Source organism: Natrix helvetica, assembly GCF_964273705.1.
Source record: "Natrix helvetica genome assembly, chromosome: 1".
Taxonomy (NCBI): domain Eukaryota; kingdom Metazoa; phylum Chordata; class Lepidosauria; order Squamata; family Natricidae; genus Natrix; species Natrix helvetica.
In genome coordinates, this window is record NC_138548.1 from 343811151 (window position 1) to 343830170 (window position 19020).

The following is a 19020-nucleotide window of genomic DNA, read 5'->3' on the forward strand; positions in this document are numbered from 1 at the left end:
GAGGCCCGAGTGCTGCACAATGGGGTGAGTGCCCGTACTTTGCCACAGCTTCTGCCCACCTAGCAGTTTGAAAGAAGTTTGAAAGTATGAAAATGTGAGTAGATAAATAGGTACCACTTCGGTGGGAATGCAACAGCATTCCATGCGCCTTGGTCTATAGTCATGCTGGCCTCAGGACCACGGAAAGTGTCCTCAGCAATGTGTCATCCCCTAATTTGTAGTTAACGACGATAATATTAGAATGAATAGAAGTATGTTGAGACAGTTTATATAAAATATATAATATTGTGTAATTATGGATGCCAGATAGCATTGGCTGTTGTGTTGAGATCACATTCTGCAAAAATGCCTTGCTTTGGCTAGTCTGCTGAGGCAGTGGATCAGTGGTGGGTTGCTGCTGGTTTTACTACTAGTTCGCTTCTCGCGCGCTTTGCCCACATGCGTGTGCACAGTTCAATGTAAATTGTTATTTGTGCACGCGCAGAACAATTTACATTGAACCGCACATGAGCGGTCACTAGAAAACAACATGGCGGCGGCATCAACGGCGGTGAGGGAACTAGTTGGGGAGCGTGGCAAGCCTGGGCCGGTGCCGGTTCTGCGACCCAGGCAAAAATAACACTACCAGTTCAACCAAACCAGGCCAAACGAGGAGCAACCCACCTCTGCAGTAGATCTGTCTTTATATAGCAAGACCATCAACAGAAAAATAAAGAAACAGTATAAACAATACAATTGAGATTTAAAATATTTTATTTAGAAATTAGAAAGCATTATGGATTAGAAACAACAAAAACATTTCAATTATAACCCAAGAATGTGCACATCATTGATAAAAAGTCAATCTGGACTTTGCAGTGATTAGAGTGCAGTACTGCAGGCTGCCAGCTGACAGCAATTTGGCAGTTCAAATCCCACCAGGCTCAAGGTTGACTCAGCCTTCCATCCTTCTGAGGTGGGTAAAATGAGGACCCAGATGGTTGGGGGCAATAGGCTGACTTTGTAAACTGCTTAGAGAGGACTGTAAAGCGATATATAAGTCTAAGTGCTATTGTTATTTAATACGGAATTGCAGATTAAACAAAAAATAAGGTCCTTGTGCAATACTAATGCACGTTTTGCTGGAACATTTTTAGTGGGAAAGTTCCTGCAGGTGGGGATCATAACTCTTCCGAGTCATGCTTCCAACTCCTGACATACTTTCCCAAGTTTCTCTTATAACTAGTTGTTTTTATTTGCATTGTCTGTTGGCAGGCAGCTTTTGACAGTTTGTCATTGTGAGCTAACAACATCATGAGCTGATGCCAAACTCTAATCTGGAATCACAGCCAAATATTTCTTCTGTAAGTAAATTATTCTTCAATAAACAAGTAAATTCTTCCACAATAAATTATTTTTTTATGCATTGTGGATATTAATTGCTTCCCTTATGGCAGATTTCATGGAAGTATCAATCCAACCATGTGGATGAGCTGTGTATTCACCAGCAAAGTAGATCCTCCCTTCATTCTGGGCCAGTATCTGAGTATAATGGGTAATCTGGTATGGGGTGTAGGTGCTGAATGCTCCCATAGAGTATTGGTCAAGATTCCATTTTTGGACCACGTATTTGCCACAGACCGATTTGAGATACTCTTTAGATACTTGATGGATTTCCACAAGATCATCCATCACTACATCAACACACTTTTCATCACTGAGTGCCGTATAGAAATCAGAGTCAGAATACCAAGTATAGGATGCCAGAAGGACGCCTAGTCCGTGGGGGAAGTCATGATTAGGATAGTAAATTATTCGTGATGGGAGATCTGTGATTGATCTCCCTCCATGGATCCCCTCCTTCTCCCAAAACTTCTCAGTGCAAACCAAGGCAATTTTAGTAGCACTTGCATAAGTCAAAGACCGCAATGCCCGGTTCTTGGGAATGGAAAGAGGTGGCACAAACTTGATGAGTCGCACGGCTCTTGCTGTAGCTGTGATGAGGACATAGTCAGCAACTAGAGATGTAGACCTGGACAACCATTTGTAGAAGACTCTCACTTTGTTTTTGGTGCGAAGTATCTTCTCCACAGTGCAATTGAAATGGACAATTCTAACCATTTCCCGGAAGAAACTTTGAGGAAGTTGATCAAAGCCACCAGTAATTTCATCAAAACTGAATTTGAGAGAAGGAAAAAAAACCAAATACATGTACAGTTTATCAGGTATTTCTAAGTTATTCCAAAAAATGTTCATTGTTTCTGAAGACAATGCAATTTATGTCAACTCTGGAATGGGTCAGACCTGTCACAGCCATCTTTCTGTTTCTAGTTGCCAGACACCTCGGGAAGGGGACAGAGACGGAAGAGGCTCAGAATACATACCTGCCAAAACAACTTGCTATCTCCTGGGAACCAAGGTCATCCCAACCGTCACTGACTAGAGACTGAACCCCAGTGCGTTTCAAGGTGTTGACCATCATTTTTAAGGCGCTCCATGGCACAGGACCTAGTTATTTGCGGGATCGTATCCTGCTCCATACATCCCTTCGGTCGATTCGCTCACACAGAGAGGGACTCCTCCGGGTGCCGTCCACTAGGCTGTGCCAGCGGGCGACGCCTAGCGGAAGGGCCTTCTCTGTGATGGGCCCGACCCTCTGGAATGACCTTCCCCCCGACATTAGAATGACTATGGATCTCCGCTTCTTCCGTCAGAAACTTAAAACCCACCTATTCCAGCTAGCCGGCTTGGCCTAATTCCATCTTTCCCACCTCAGTTTTATTTCTAAATTTTTAGGATTGGTTTTAGGGTCTGTTTTTAATGTTTTTAATTTTTATAAATTTGTACAGGGGGTGTTTAATTTGATTTTTAGCTATGTATATGATTGTTTGTATGTTTTTAAATTTATTCCTGTACACCGCCCCGAGTCCCTCCGGGGAGAGGGGGCGGTCTAGAAATTTAATAAATTATTAATTATTATTATTGTTGTTGCCAAGGAGATGTCACAGCACCCAATTGGACAACAGGACCTGTGACCTAGGGGAGCAGGGGGGAATGCTTAACTTTTAACTATGCAAAAGAGCAGGAAATAGCCAGAGTTGTTTTTAAGCTCATCTATGCCCAATTGATGTACTCAATACATTAGTGCTTTGAAGAAGATGACGTTTCAGAGTACTGATTTGTTTGGGTTCATCAGTCAGAACCTATTCCGATCTAGGCTTCCCAAGAGCATGAAGCAAAGTCCTTGTCCCGACCAAAAACCCCTTTTATTAATTGACTGTGAATTCTGCTCATTCACATCCAGCAAAGTCTTTCAGGGGAAGATTTACAGTCACAGACCTTATCTGGCTTGGAGAGCTGACAGGCCAATATCTGCAGAACTTGGCAAGGAGTCTCAGGGAGTCACAAACTAATTAAGTAAACTAATTGTCTCCTGCAAACTCCACTCCCCTTTTGCTCCTCTTTATTCCCTATGGGAGGGGCCATTCACTGTCCATCTATGGCTTTATTCCCGAATCGACCCCTGTTCCTTAACTGTTCCCTTTGTTTGGCAACTCTGCGCATGCGCACACTGGGAACAGGCTCCAGCTGTTCTTCTGCCCCACTGATGTCCAACTCTGAAGGCAGCTGACAACTGCCAAACAGCTCTGGCCCCCGCTCTGCCTCCGACACAGAGTCCTCCTCAGAGCTCTTCCCCAGACTCCAGGACTGGCCCATGTTCCTCCCCAACTTTCTCCTCACTGTCCAAATCTGCTGCCAGCTCCACTGGCAGGCCACAACAGAACCTTGACAGTTAATGCAGTCCAATACCAGTTATTTTAGCCCATCTATTTGAGATCAAAGGTTAGTTTCTGTTTCAGTTCGGTAGCTTTTTAACTGTCATAATTGCCAAGAAGGTAGCAAATATAATTTATATTCTAAAAAAAAGTTAGAAACAAAATTTAACAATCAAAACAAATAGCAAGAAATGCACTAAATGAAGGGGAGAATAATACACGAAATTAACTATTTTTAAAAGTAGCCTTTGGTTTCCCACCACCATCTTGTTTACCTGGTATTCGAAAAAATGAAATGATCCATAGCAGAAAGGAGGAATGAGGAATAAAACCCAGCTTCTTCATTCAGGAAATCACCAATCATCTCAACAGCTCCTTTACTCAAATTTCCTTCCTTAATGAGATATTCCTAATATGCAAAGAATATTTGATGGGGGAAATACTGAATTTTGTCACTCATGAATATACAGTAGAATTCTGCTTTGATTGCATGGATCTAATGCAAAGGCAAGACAACCTTAGGAGGTCAACTAAACTTTCTGGAAAAGTGCAGGAGGTAGGTGAATGAGGGAAACAGTATAGCAATATATCCATAGGCTACCACAGTGATAGCAAACCTATCACACATGTGACAAAGGTGACACATCATGATGTTTTGGGTGACATGCCAATGTTCACCCACATCCAGCAACAACAATTCTCGAAAGCATGCTCCATTCTCACGTGACTTTTGGGGACCTTGGAGGTCATGCAAGAGGACTATGCTCTTGTATGTCATTTGGAGCCTCTGAAAATCAGGTGAGGATGAGATTTCTCATGGATTTTGTAGGTTGCAAAGGCTGCGGAAGAGCATTCTTTGAAGCCACTTTACGAATGAAGCTGTAACGCGACCCAAATAAGCCTCAGGTGGGCTGAGGGGTATGCCAACAGAACGAAAACACCACTTGAAGCAGGGGTGGTATACCTTCCCTACCGGTTTGCAAATGTGACTGTGCGCATGCCACTTTCCGTGCGTGCGCTTTTGGTGAGAAAAATGGCCTAAATGGGATGCCATAGAGTCGGGCGTGGGTGGGTGGGGCTACCTGCGATTTTGGGCAAACGAACCGATAGAATGCCACCTCTGACCTGAAGGTAAGTGGCTTGTGGCAAATCCTGAAAAATGTGGATCACAAGGGCAATCCCCAAGGCTCGTACCCCTTTCTGCCTCAAAACAATAAGAAGTTATGTTGCCAATCCTACACACACACACACACACCAATGACAGAAAAACCAGTTACATTGTAAATTGTAGGATAAGAACAGGTAGAATGGGATGGGGTGAGGAGCTACGTTCCCTCTAAGGTGCGCGGCTGCGCTAGCGCGCAGGTGGCAAGAAAACACCGCGCAGCAGTTTTCAACTGCCGCGCAGTGATTTCTATTGCCACAGGCTTTGGAAGCTGGGGAGGTCCTTTGCAGGCAGCTAGAACGGGCCGCCTGCAAAGGACTTCCCCAGACTTGCTTTGAGGAGCACGGGGCGACTGAGGCTAGTTGTGAAGCCCCAAAGCCCCCACCGCCACCGGAAGAACTGCTGACACCTCCTCCTCCTCTAACAAGCAGCACTGCCGGATTTGCCGCCCGGCGCTGCGGCTGAGATGAAGCCAGCAAAGCTCCAGCCGGCATCTCGGCGCGTGGCAGCGGCGCCTCCCCTCTGCTTCGAGCACCTGAGCTCAGCGCTGGGTTACCACTGCCTGCCCCCTCCTCCTCCTCCGCCGTGCTTTTGAAGAGCCATGAGGCTGCGGGAGACAGTAGGAAGGCGGGGAGGGAGCAGGGGGGGAAAAAGCCTCATGGTTCTTCAAAAGCACGGAGGAGGAGGAGCGGGCACGGGTTACCCAGCGCTGAGCTCAGGAGCAAATCTGGTGGTGCTGTTGGAGGAGGAGGAGGTAGCAGCAGTTATTCTGGTGGCAACTCGTCGGCAACTTCAGCAGCAGCCCTGCCCACAATGAAGAAAGCAGAGATGGAGCAGATCCACGCAGATGACGTCGCTGCAACATGACTGGAGGAGGAATTCTGGGAGTTGAAGTCCACAAGTGTTAAAGCTGTCAGGTTTGAAGAGCTCTGCATTTTTTTCTAGGGGTGGAAGGGTCTTGTAACTTGACAGCTTTAAGACTTCCATGCTTCAAATGCCAGAGTTCCTGAGCCAACAGGACTGGAGGAGAAATTCTGGGAGTTGAAGTCCACAAATCTTAAAACTGTCAGGTTTGAAGACCCCTGGGGGTTTTTTTCCCTAAAGGGTTAGGGGTGCAAGGGTCTTGTAACTTGACAGCTTTAAGAGTTGCGTGCTTCAAATGCCAGAGTTTCTGAGCCAACATTTTGGTTGCTAAGCAGGAGCGTTGTTAAGTGATACTGATATTATATAACACTTTGAATTAAGCGGGTACCTTGAAGAAACATAACTTTGAGTTTCAAATAATACTGATTTTGTTGTTGTCTTAGGTGACATCTGTGAAAAAAATTCGGGTGCTCAGGCATGAAAATGTGCCGCTCAAACACTATACTTTTCTGCTCACATCGAAAAAAAATTAGAGGGAACATTGGTGAGGAGGTGAAGTTACGTCCACCATCAGCTAAGACTCATTAGGTTCCCACAGAATTCCATTGACCCTTATCTAGCTCCAATGTCATGCTGAACTTTAGCTGGGTTCTTTGGTGTAGGCTTGAATAAACATTCTATGCTGCATTTTAGTGGATTGTCCTGATCCTTCGACCTTGACATTAATATAGGATGATGCACAATGAGTAAAAGATAAACGCAGGGGTCAATTTTTATTTTTAGTAATCTCTTTGTACAATTCTGTCAGCTGCAGATGTTTTCATTTCTTTTGGGGTTTTTTTTTTCTCCACTGATAAATTCAACCAGGCAATTCCCTACCATTTTGAGCAGTTCTAACCATGTTCATATTAAAATGTATCTCCGTTTGATATACATTTTTCCAAACATACTTTTCTTTTCTTTAAAATTTTGACAAGCATGGCTAGGCTTGGCAATTCATGTTCTTCAATATATTTTGTACTTTGATTCTTAATACATCCAATTTTCTGCAAGTTTTCTCTGATAGATTTTTTTTAAATTGGTAAACTACACTGCGAACTTGAAAAAGCATGGACCTTAGCGAGTTGCAGTTCATTCATTAGACTGGTTCAAAACTGTATTGTCAATTGAATGTGACCTTTTCCCTTATTATTAAGTGTTGAAAAGCCATAGAAAGTTATTAATGTGATTCACTCTTCTTTAATTCCATACTCAGACCCCTACAACATAATCAACTGAAAAAGATAGTGAAGCTTTTCATTTTGTGAAAAGAATGAATAACAACGTCAGTTTTACCTTTGTGGAAAATGAATCGTATTTTTCCTTCAGAAGGGTACAATTGTCTGTGACCTGAGCAGGAAAATACATATAGTTAGTTGCAGCTTCCTTCCATTTGCATTTGCCTTGAACTAAGTTGGTCTCCCCATATAAATGAAGCAAAAAAAATCTGTTTTGCTTTGGGTAATGTGTATCACTCTTTGAATGTTTTCTTTTGCTCATTAAGAAGACCTGCTCTCTTTTGGGAAAACACATCTGAACAGGGATGACCACTTTCACATTAAATGCAGCCTCTGTTTTCACCTGATTCCTTTGAAACAGAAAAATTAATATCCTGTATCTACTACCAGCTTGCAACTTTTCTAGAACATTTGCCAGATGGAACTGATACAGTAGAGATAGATGGATGGATGGATGGATGGATGGATGGATGGATGGATGGGTGGGTGGGTGGGTGGGTGGGTGGGTGGATGGATGGACGGACAGACACAGACAGACAGACAGACATAGATGATAGATAAATAGATAGATAGATAGATAGATAGATAGATAGATAGATAGATAGATGATAGATAGATAGATAGATAGATAGATAGATACATACATACATACATACATAGATACATAGATACATACATACATACATACATACATACATACATACATACATACCGTATTTATTCGAGTATAACGCGCAGAATTTTATACCCAAAAAAGAAGTCAAAGTTTGGGTGCGCATTATAAATGAGGGCTGGGCTGGGGTGGCAGTGGCGAATTGTAAATTGTAAATTTCCGGACTGCAGCCTTGATCCTGGCCTCAGGCGGCGCCACGCCGTGCTCAATAGTCGCAACTCAGCTGCCTGCCGCCTTTCCCCTCCTTTGTCTCCCCGCCGCTGCTGCCGCCGTTTAAACCAAGGAATCATCGCTTGTTCTACCTACAGAAGGTCCAGCATAGAAGCGAAGCCGAAAGAGATCCTTGCGAGGCTCTGCAGGCTTCCTCAGAGTAAGGAAGGCAACAGCTCCCCTCACCCTCCAGAAAGCAGCGGGGCTCGTTGCGATGAAAAAGGCAGCCCTGATGCCGAGGAGAGCCTTGCAAGGAGGCGGAAAGGAAAAGCCCGAAAAGGCACCAAAAGAAGCGGGGGGAGCTTCGCCAGTCTGGTGGGCAGCCTGTGCGCGCCTGTTGCCAGCGTTCGGTGGCAGCAGCGGCGCTCGGCATCAGGGCTGCCTTTTTCATCGCGATGAGCCCCGCTGCTTTCTGGGGGGTGAGGGGAGCTGTTGCCTTCCTTACTCCGAGGAAGCCTGCAGAGCCTCGCAAGGATCTCTTTCGGCTTCGCTTCTATGCTGGACCTTTAGCCTGCTCTTCCTCTTCTCTATACAGCAATCGCCTACTCATTACAATGCCTCCCGCGAGTTTGGTCTTATTTTGTCTTGACTAGAGCAAAAGCTGGCGCGCCTCCGCCCCCTTCCCTCCCCGCCGGCGGCAATAGTCATTACTATTACAATGCTTGGTGTGAAACAAAATTTTATACCGATTTTTAATCAAAAATTAGGGGGTGCGCGTTATACACGTGTGCGCGTTATACTCGAATAAATACGGTACATACATACATACATACATACATAGAGCTAGATAGACAGAGAGAGAGAAAGAGAGATAACCATAAGATAACACTATTAAAATCATTAAGATTATTAAAATTATTAAAACTAGACTGAATTGTGTGACTCTGTTATTTAATGTGCACTTTTAAAATATTTCATGTCATTTAATATAATATTTTGTATGTGACATAAAATGCATTATGCACATTATTTCAGTATTATAGCAGCCTTCCCCAACCTTTCCCATCCCCAATATTATTCTACCACTCTCACAATACAAACCATAAGTATGCGAGTACATTAGATTTGTACATCCCGTCTACTCCTTAAAACTACCTTGTTCAGCGTCTCCTCAAACAGCTGGCTTGCAGACTTTCCCTCCTCATTGGGGTTAAGTTGGTATCCAAAGTTTTCAGGATTGTGGGGTGACATTTTTTCCCTGACATTTCGAATTAAATACCAGCCATTCCCATCAGTCTGATTGAAGGAGTTTAGATGAAGTTTGAACTTTTTAATGTATTCACGTACAATTCTGTGAGGGGAAAGAGACCCAGATTTATTTGCGAACTTATTTCTTTATCACAGCAAGAGAAAAACACAAATTTGTCAGATTAAGGATTGTTCTGCTCTAGCCTTATTTGGTTCTCAATGACCACCAAGGATAATTGTCTGTCCCTACCATTGTTCTCCTGAAATTGCACCTTAGAAACAGACTGGCCATGATCCAGGTAATACCTTATAATCAGTGGTGGGATTCAAATAATTTAACAACCGGTTCTCTGCCCTAATGATTTCTTCCCACAACCAGTTCGCCAAACTGCTCAGAAAGTTAACAACCGGTTCTCCCGAAATGGTTGCAAACTGGCTGAATCCCACCATTACTTGTAATCCTAATGACTTCTTGCTTTGATAGCAAGGTAAGATCCTCCGTTAATTGGTATAACCCCCACTGTAAAATTATATTTTAAAAAAAGTTCCCCGCCTCAGCTTTCCATGACAGAAGCAGAGTCTTTATAGGAGAGTCAAACAGTTTGAAGGAAGTATCTATCCTTAATTTAGTACAAAAGTTTGAAACAATAGTACCATTTCTAAAATTATACAATTTTATTCCTCCTCTCTGGAACTCTCCACCACCATCCAAAATCTAGCTGGCCTTGACACAGCCGGCATTTGTGAAAACTTTTAAAATGTGTCCATTTCCCCAGGTTCAGCACATTGATGAGGCCCATGAAATTGGCCACCGTTGCTGCTCTATAGAGATTAGTTATAGCTATTGTTATTAGATGTCGTTAAATGAATTTTACTTTTGTATGGGCCACAGTGGTGGGATGCTTCCAATTTAACAACTGGTTCAGTGAGCGCGTGCTTTGTCTAACGTGCTTGTGCACAGCGCTGAAAATGGAGCGTTTAGGAGCTCAGCTGTTTACCTTCCAAGTCAGCAATGATAAGTAGAACCGGGGGGGGGGGGGGTACTGTGCCGCGTGATTGAGATGAGTTAGAAATCCGGAAATAAAGGACAAGATAGGGCGTGGGTGGGTGGGTGGGTGGGGCCAACTGATTGTGGGAGCTACTGGTTTGCCTGAACAGGTCCGAACCGGCTGAATACCACCTCTGATGGGCCACCCAAAAATGATGTTGCAAGATGTACTAGTGCAAGCTTTCTGGATAGTTTTCAGAGCCAAGTCTTATCAACACAACGGTTGTCCTGTTCCAGTAAGCAATTTAACAGTTCTAAATCTTCTAACAATATATCTAGCATTTCAGGAAGGCAACAATTTATTAAATGTGAATGAATTTGCCTCTCACATCAGATGATGGATGGAGAAAGACCTTTCAATCAACCTTACCTCTGAGCTTTGGGCAATCGCATCGGCCCCACATCCACATACCAGTCGTCTTCTCTGTGAGTTTTTATGCGTCCTCCCACCCGGTTGCTGGCTTCCAGGATCACAACCTAGGAGAAAAGAGGAATGGGTTGTTCTAATTTCTTTCTCTTCTCATTAAGTGTTTGGTGATCTGTACCTATGTGTGCCTCCCCTCGCAAATCTCCCTTTGATTTCACATGAACCTTGATTTACCTTTGCAAATCCTTATTGGCTGGAGTTACATTCTCTGTTGGCTATTAATATATTACAGCAATTATTATAAAGTTTGGTCCTTTAATTCCTCCTCCTTCCTCCCTCAAAGCTTACTTGGACAAGTCGCTACAGTTTTATTGGAAAAGAGTTTTCAGGAGTGATTTGCTATTGCCTCCTTCCAGGGTCTGAGAAAGAGTGACTGGTTGGCCCAGGTCATCCAATTGGCTTTGAACCTAAGGCAGAACTAGAACTCACAGTCTCTAATGTTTCTACCCTGTCTACACCAGTGACGTGCGGTGAGGTTTATGGCTGGTGAGGCTGGTGACGTCATCAGAAAGGTGGGGAATTCTTAACAAGGCACTGGCTACGACTCGGTTTCCAGGGTCCTTTCGTGAGTGAGCTGGCAGGGAAACGGTAGCTGACGGTCCAAAAACTCCGTTGCACTTTCTGCTTTCACGAGCAACTTCCCGTAAACCTGCCATTGCTCAGTGCGAGGAAGGGAGCTGCTCGCGCATGTGCATTCGCCCTGGAACATGAGCTCCGGCGTCAGAACCCGACAGAAGGTGGGGAATGGGACATCTGTGCAGGAGGGAAGCTGAGGCTAGAGAAGCCTCCTGCACCTCCCTCTGTCCTGCACATGTGGTCCCATTCCCCGCCTTCCTGAGTCAACATGAAGGGGACCGTAGCTCGCGCAGTCCCATTCCCCAAGGCTCCTCAGCGCCTTTTCCCTTTCCCCTTTTTTTTTCATGATGAGAGCGGTGAGGCTCTGCCTCCCCTGCCTCCCCCGATCGCACGTCCCTGGTCTACACTATTCTGGCTCCTCTAGGAGACCATGAATTTAATCAAATAATCAAATAATTGAAGTAAATATTCACAAATAATAATTCATTTTTAGTCTTTATATTATTCAGGCTGCAGGCTACTTCTGCTGATCAATGATTGCCAGTTCATGTCTCACCAGGCTCAAGGTTGACTCGGCTTTTCATCTTTCTGAGGTGGGTAAAATGAGGACCCAGATTCTTGGGTCTGACTCTGTAAACTGCTTAGAGAGGGCTGTAAAGCACTGTGAAGTAGTATATAAGTGCCATAACTAAGGGCTAAGTGCTATGCATCAAATATTATAGACATAGTCCTCAACTTACAACTGCGATTGGGACCAGAATTTCCATTGCTGAGCAAGGCAGTTGCTAAGTGAGGTGTGCACAATTTTACCATTTTTTGCCATGGTTGTTAAGCAAATCACATGGTTGTTAAGCAAACCCAGCTTCCCCCATTGACTTTGCTTATCAGAAGCCAGCTGGGAAGGTCACAAATGGTGATTCACAGGACCATCATAAATACATGCCACGCATCCGAATGTTGATCATGTGACCATGGGGAAGCTGCGACAGTCGTAAGTATGAGGACTGGTTGCAACTCACTTCTTTCAGTAGCATTGTGACTTCGAAAGGCCACTAAACAAACAGTTGAAAGTCAAGGACTACCTCTACCTGCCAATCCCAATGACTGCTTTGTGTTCCGAAACCATCCCAAACACATCTAATTTGTCTTTTTGTCAGCTGAGTAAAAAGGCAATTGGGTAAGTTACCTGATGTCCAGCATCTCGGAGTAATTTGGCAGCAGTCAATCCACTAATTCCTGCTCCGACAATCACAATCGTCTTAGGTTTCAAGGTCCTTCTTAGACCATGCCTGGCAGTAGCCAGCCAGTTCTCATATTCAGGCTCTTGGAAACACTCTTCCACCTTGGTAACATGATTTTCTGATCTGGGCACACTCAAGAATAGTACTAAAAGAAGTAGTACTAGAAATAAGCAAAAACAAGTAATAATTTATTTTTTTTATCCTAAACATATCTTCTTATTCTCTACTAATATCTACTTCAGTTGCATCTAACAGCTTTTGAATACTTTAGAGCAGTGTTTCTCAAACTTGGCTGGCTGGGGAATTCTGGGAGTTGAAGTCCACAGGACTTAAAGTCGCCAAGTTTGAGAAACACTGCTTTAGAGTATGGACAATAGATTGACAAACATTGCAACATGGAGTCCATTTTGTCACAGTTTGGAACACTTCAATCCCTCTGGCTCCTCCCCCAATTTTCTGTCCTCATCCCCAGCATGTCAGACCTGGAAACCGTCTTTTACATTTGGGCCTTCAGGTCCCCTCCCATTTTCCCACGGTAGAAAATGCGACACAGCAGCTAATCATCATGTCTACTGGGCATCCTCTTTGGGGGAAGGGGGAAACAGGTTTTTTTGGTGTGGTTAAGGCCAGGACTACAAACTAGGAGGTGATGAGCTCTAAGTCCTGCTCTAGGCACAAAGCCAGCTGGAGAACTTTGAGCCAGTCACGCTCCCTCAGCTCTAGGAAACAGGGAATGGCAAAACACTTCTGAAGTTGTTGCCAAGAAAACTGCATGAGTGTGACTATGTTTTGACAAGGACTGGGGTTAATATTAATGTAAGAACATTCCACCAAAAAAAATCTAGCTACTTCCATTAATAATCCAGTATGATTTTTATGAAAAGTCTTGAGTATGATTGGAAATGGAAGATCGTGTTAATGGTGGATTAAAATATTGTTGATGATGGACTTCCCCCAAAAATTCAATATAAAGGCAAGCCGACTGGATGTGGAATCACAGCCTTATATTAAAATTACAATTAGGATTAGAATTAGAATTAGAATTCTTTATCGGCCAAGTGTGATTAGACACAGAAGGAATTTGTCTTCAATGCATAAGATCTCAATGACAATCGTGATAGATCATTATCATCGTCATTGTCAATATATATTCCATTTGTTTTCCAATATACTGTAACACAGAGGATTTTTTAAAACTATATTTTGTGCAGTTGAATTTATAATATTATAATTATCCTGAGGAATTCCAAATTGTTTTGAATAATGTGCACAAAGTTCAAAATAATCTAAGTCAGTGGTGGGTTTCCATTTTTTTTACTACTGGTTTGCTCGTGCATGTGCAGAAGTGTCCAGGCAGGTGGCCGGAGTCTCCCACTACGGCCACTACCGGTTCACCCGATCCGGGCCAAACCGGGAGCAACCCTCTTCTGATGTAAGTGCAATTAATTATGTTTCTGTAACATTTAATTTATATGGCTGCTCATCTTATATAGGCAGCACTGAGTAGTATATACAGTTAAAGCCTATAATATAATAATACAAAATAAAAATTAAAAAGTAACAGAACCCAACAAGAATAAAGCAAAAATTGGCAGCCCTGATATGTCACTTTTCCTGTTCTCCAACTCCCGTGCTATTCTAAGATTTCCTCTTTTATGCCTTTGGATCATAAATACTAAATCCTGACTCATTTATGTGGTCAAATGCTTCAAAGATTAATTAGGGAATATATGATTCATGATCTAATAAACTTATTTTTGAAATTAATTGAGGGGCAAAACAAAAGCTTTCTACTTGAATGATGTATTTATAATAATTCTGCATCCTTTATTCTGTCATTTCATAGGTTCTATCTCACTTGCATTTATGAGATCTGGAAAACCCCACCAAAGATCTAAAAATGAGTAATCAAAGAAGATCTGTGCCATGAATTTCCATTAGAAAATTTGCTTTATAGCAACACTACATAAACACTAGATAAAATAAATGGAGGAATGCAAGTACTAAAATGCTAAATTATTTTGATTGATACGTGGCAAAATATCTTAAATCAACAATTTTTCATTTACTCCACTGCTCAACATTCTATCTATTTTTTTAACTATGAGAAATCATCCTACTGCATTCACAGTTAACCTACTAGTTTAATAAAAAGTTGGTTGGTTCATTCATTTATACAAAATCAGATTATTGGTCTGCCTAATCCTAACGGTTCCTAATATAGCGCCTTCCGTACATTGACTTCTACTATCATCACTCAGCATGGCACAGTATATCACAGAAAAACACAATAATAAAAATAAGTTTAGCTTACTCTACTACAGAGAAACGCAACTTTTTCAACAGAAAAAAATCAGGAACTAAATCTCTGGCTTCATAGGCTTATTATAATACTGAGTTACAAATAGTTATGCATTTTAACCTGCATTGGAAACTCAGAACAAAATAATTCACTTACAGAAGGACTCCATCATCTTTCCATCAGTTGATAGCACTGACTGTATTTTATGGAGAGCAAATAGTGCTGAACAGCCTAGTAATGTGGTTGAGAATCCAAGAAAACTGGCTTTCTGACATAAAATCTTTCTCTTGTTTTATAATGCAATCACTACCCCCAGGGCTATTCCAGCAAATGATGGTCCACGTCATCTGATATGATTAAGCAAAGTTAGGATTGTGCACAGTCTAAAGCCACAGTGCCATGGCGCGAATTCCTAGACCTAGAGTATTGCATAGGAAATGCATATTTTATTTTTATTGCTTTTAAAGTAATAACAGAAAAAGGAATCTTATAAAACAGAAGAACAATTGTAGTGTAGATACATACATTCTCATAAAAAAGAAACAATGCATAAAAAGTGGGGTTTTTTTAAGTGAAAGAAAAATGAATACACATATACACACGTACATATATATGCACACATTTATACAACTATTATTTATCTTTAACTTTTATTTATCCTTTGTATAAATGCATCCCTTATGTCCTTTGAATTATCCAAAGTCTACATCTTTAGCAGTCTATCATAGGTGGCAATCACGACTTCAATCCAGGGGTAGGCTTCAAAAATTTCAGCAACAGGTTTTCTGCTCATTTGCTGGTTGGGCATGGGCGTGGCATAGTTGGGTTAGGGTCCACGCTTCGAAGGCTTCCCTCGAGCCTCTGGGAAGGCAAAAACTGCCTCCCCGGGCTCCGGAGGCCCTTCGGAGCTTCCAGGAGGCCCGTTTTTCCCCCTGCCCAAGGCTCTGCATGGGCCCTGAACTTACCTTTCATCAAAAAAGGGGTGCGTGGAGACTCCTGGGAAGGGTGGGGTGGGATGGGCAAGGCCAGCCAGGGGTGGGATCTGGAGGTTCTCTGAACCGGCCATAATGTTAGATACCGGTTCTCCCAAAGCCAGGTGAATCAGTAGCAGCCGACCCCTGCTTTAATCTATCCAGTAAATTGGGCCGTGCATTTATCTTTTCAATGCTGGATTATTGTTCTTTTCACCTTATTAAGGACGGGGGGAATCCATTTACATTGTCCAATTGTCAAATTTCATGAAATATGTAATGTGAGAGACTATTACCCTCTGAACATTTTAATATTTGTAACACAGTCATATTTATATAATCAACTACTTTCCCCCAAAACTTAATAAGTGTACATTGTGAAAAGCATGAGTTTTAAAGAAGCATTATCCTTATCACATCTCCAACAAAATGCTGTCCTAGACAATTATTTTCTGTACAGACATAATGTACAGAAGTAAATCCTGCATTCTAATAAATTCTAAATATTTTTATTATATATTGTAGTTCAATACTCATTGATACTCATGATATAGAAGTGAAGACATTTTCTCATTATCTAGGCAATATAGGAACTTCCAGCTCTTAATTCTACTCATTTCTTAACACCTTCCTATCAAACTAATGTATTGATAATAAATAACAAATATCAAATATTTATGATATTAATAGTAAGTATTTTTAGTTTTAATAAGCTGTTCTAGTAGGTGTCTCCAAATATGAAAATGCTGGGGGATCTAATAAAGTTGTTAACAAATGTTGTAGGCGTGAAAATTGCCATTGGGTTACATCTGATTGGAGACATGGTATAAAAACAGCAAAGTGGGCCTATAGTCAGAAAATACAGAATTACTTTCAAGATCCTATGGCAGTGATGGCAAACCTTTTCGGCACTGAATGCCCAAACCAGAACATGCGTGCATGCACGTGTATGTGTGTGCGCCGGAAACCTGAAGACACGCTGGCTGGTGTGCATGTGCAGGCCAGCCAGCTGATCTTTGCGTACATCAGAGCACTGGAAACCCAAAGACCAGCTGGATGGTGCGCACGTGCCTGTTTTTCAGGCTTTTTTTTGCACCATTTTGGGGGCGTTTTCAGGCCATTTTTCGGCTGGTTTCTGGTGCTCCAGCGCCCGTGAAGACCAGCTGGCCAGCGCACATGTGCGTGCCAAAAAGTAGAAGAGAAGCTGGCAATGGAGCGCATGCCCACAAAGAGGGCTGTGAGTGCCACCTCTGGCATGCGTGCCATAGATTCACCATCACAGTCCGATGGACGTGAGACCTATGTGACAAGGTATTCAGGTTATTGCTGACATGGATACTCTAAACAAGCTAAATATATTTTGGACAGCTTGAGGTCACAAACAACGATCCAGCAAGGACGACTGTTCTCCTCCCTGATGAGCAGGTTCTGAGGTTTGATACAACTGGTGTTCGGAAGATTCTGCGGAAAGTCGATATTTGGAAAGCTGCTGGTTTTGATAATATCCTCGGGTGAGTAGTTAAGGAGTGACCATTGTTCTCACAGACATCTTCAATCTCTCATTGTATCATGCCATCGTGTTCTAAGGCTGCAATCATTGTACCAGTGCCCCCAAAAAACTATCATCAGATGCCTTAATGGCTACTTCTGCTGACTGCAATTTGGCAGTTCGAATCTCACCAGTTCAAGGTTGACTCAGCCTTCCATCCTTCCGAGGTGGGTAAAATGAGGATCCAGAGTGTTGGGGAAAATATGCTGACTCTGTAAACCACTTAGAGAGGGCTGTAAAGCACTGCAAAGCAGTATATAAATCTAAGGGCTGTTGCCAACAATTACCGTCCAGTTGCACTCACCTCCATTATGATGAAGTGTTTTGAGAAATTGGTAAAGGACTGCATGGTTTCATGCCTCCCCCCTACATTTGGCTCAATATAGTTTGCCTATCAGAAGAACTGCTCTATAAAAGATGCACTTTCCTGTGTTCTTCATCTTAGCTTGGGCACATGTGGAGGAGAATACTGATGTGCAAATGCTGTTTGTTGATTAGTTTGGCATTCAACACAATCATTCCTCAGCATTTGGTGAACAAACAGGGCCTATTGGGTTTTAATACTTCTTTATGTAATTGTATACTGGATATCCTAATTAATAGCCCCCACATGAGTTTCTGCAAGTTGAAAAAAAGTTTCCAGTTCCATCTCCTTGAGTAAGGGTTCCGCACAGGGCTGTGTCTTGCATCCGCTATTGTTCACTTGGATGACCCATGACTGCTGGGTGAAATCTAGAAGTCTCTTCACACTTCTACCATCGGGCAGAAGACAGCAAAGCATAGCCAGACAAACAAATGGGTTTAAAAATAATTTCTATTCTTGGGCTGTCAGATTCTTAAGCACAACAACAATCACTCCACGCACACACAGAAACGTACGACTATTTTTTTTCCTAATTACTTGCATAGGGATTATTCTTTATACTATTTATGTTCTTTGTATTTTTTGTCATGGATTGCATCAGTGAGGCTAAAGCCAATTTCGTTGTATACATGATGTGCAATGACAATCAAGACTATACTATCTGAAATCTGCTATGAATCTTATTTGAAGTATGAGGATGACACAGCAGTGGTGGGACGTATCCAGGATGACAATGAAGATATTTTATGGGGAAGAGGTGAAGTCTCTGGTGGACTGGTGCAATAAAACTAACCTGGTTCTAAATGTTAATAAAACAAAGGAGATCATTGTAGATTTTAAAAAGAGCCGGCATGATCATACTTCACTCCATATCAAAGATGCAGCTATAGAGATGGTCAACACTGTTAAGTATCTGGGGGTGCAGATAACTAACAATCTGAACTGGTCTCTCCACACGTCATCGTGTGATTTCGAAGTATTTCTAGCAGGACTACATGATTCTGTAACAGCTTTGTTCCCTATGCCATCCCTCTGGTAAACTTGCAAGACTTGTTTTTCTTGCCATGTAACATGTATACATCCGGACTAGACTGTGTTGTTTCTCTGTGTCATATAATACATGTGGGTATATGCATAATTTTGTATTTATTTATTTCTTTTGTCCTGTTTATGTAGTATATATATTGGAGGGGACTACCTTTTGAGAGCTGTATACAACAAAATTTCATTTTAATGTATGCCGATGAGTGTACATTCAAAGTGACAATAAAGTTATTCTATTATTTTATTAACATATTAAATACTCATTGTGTATTAGTTGGTCCAAAGTCAACATGCCTGCTTCCATCAACATTTTCCATATTACCAAAGAGGAGAAGAAGAAGGAAGAAAGTAGAGAAGGGAGGGAGG

General features: G+C 42.3%; 1 protein-coding gene across 1 annotated transcript; it reads right to left on the reverse strand.

The window, feature by feature from the left end:
• Positions 1–1398: 1398 nt before the first annotated feature.
• On the reverse strand, positions 1399–14898 carry LOC309388938 (L-amino-acid oxidase-like; the record flags this gene model as incomplete). Its single annotated transcript, XM_081946733.1, has 7 exons — positions 1399–2155; positions 4031–4164; positions 7120–7173; positions 9040–9235; positions 10551–10657; positions 12370–12584; positions 14883–14898. 7 exons carry the CDS (start codon positions 14896–14898, stop codon positions 1399–1401), a joined length of 1479 nt encoding a protein of 492 aa, XP_081802859.1.
• Positions 14899–19020: the final 4122 nt, after the last annotated feature.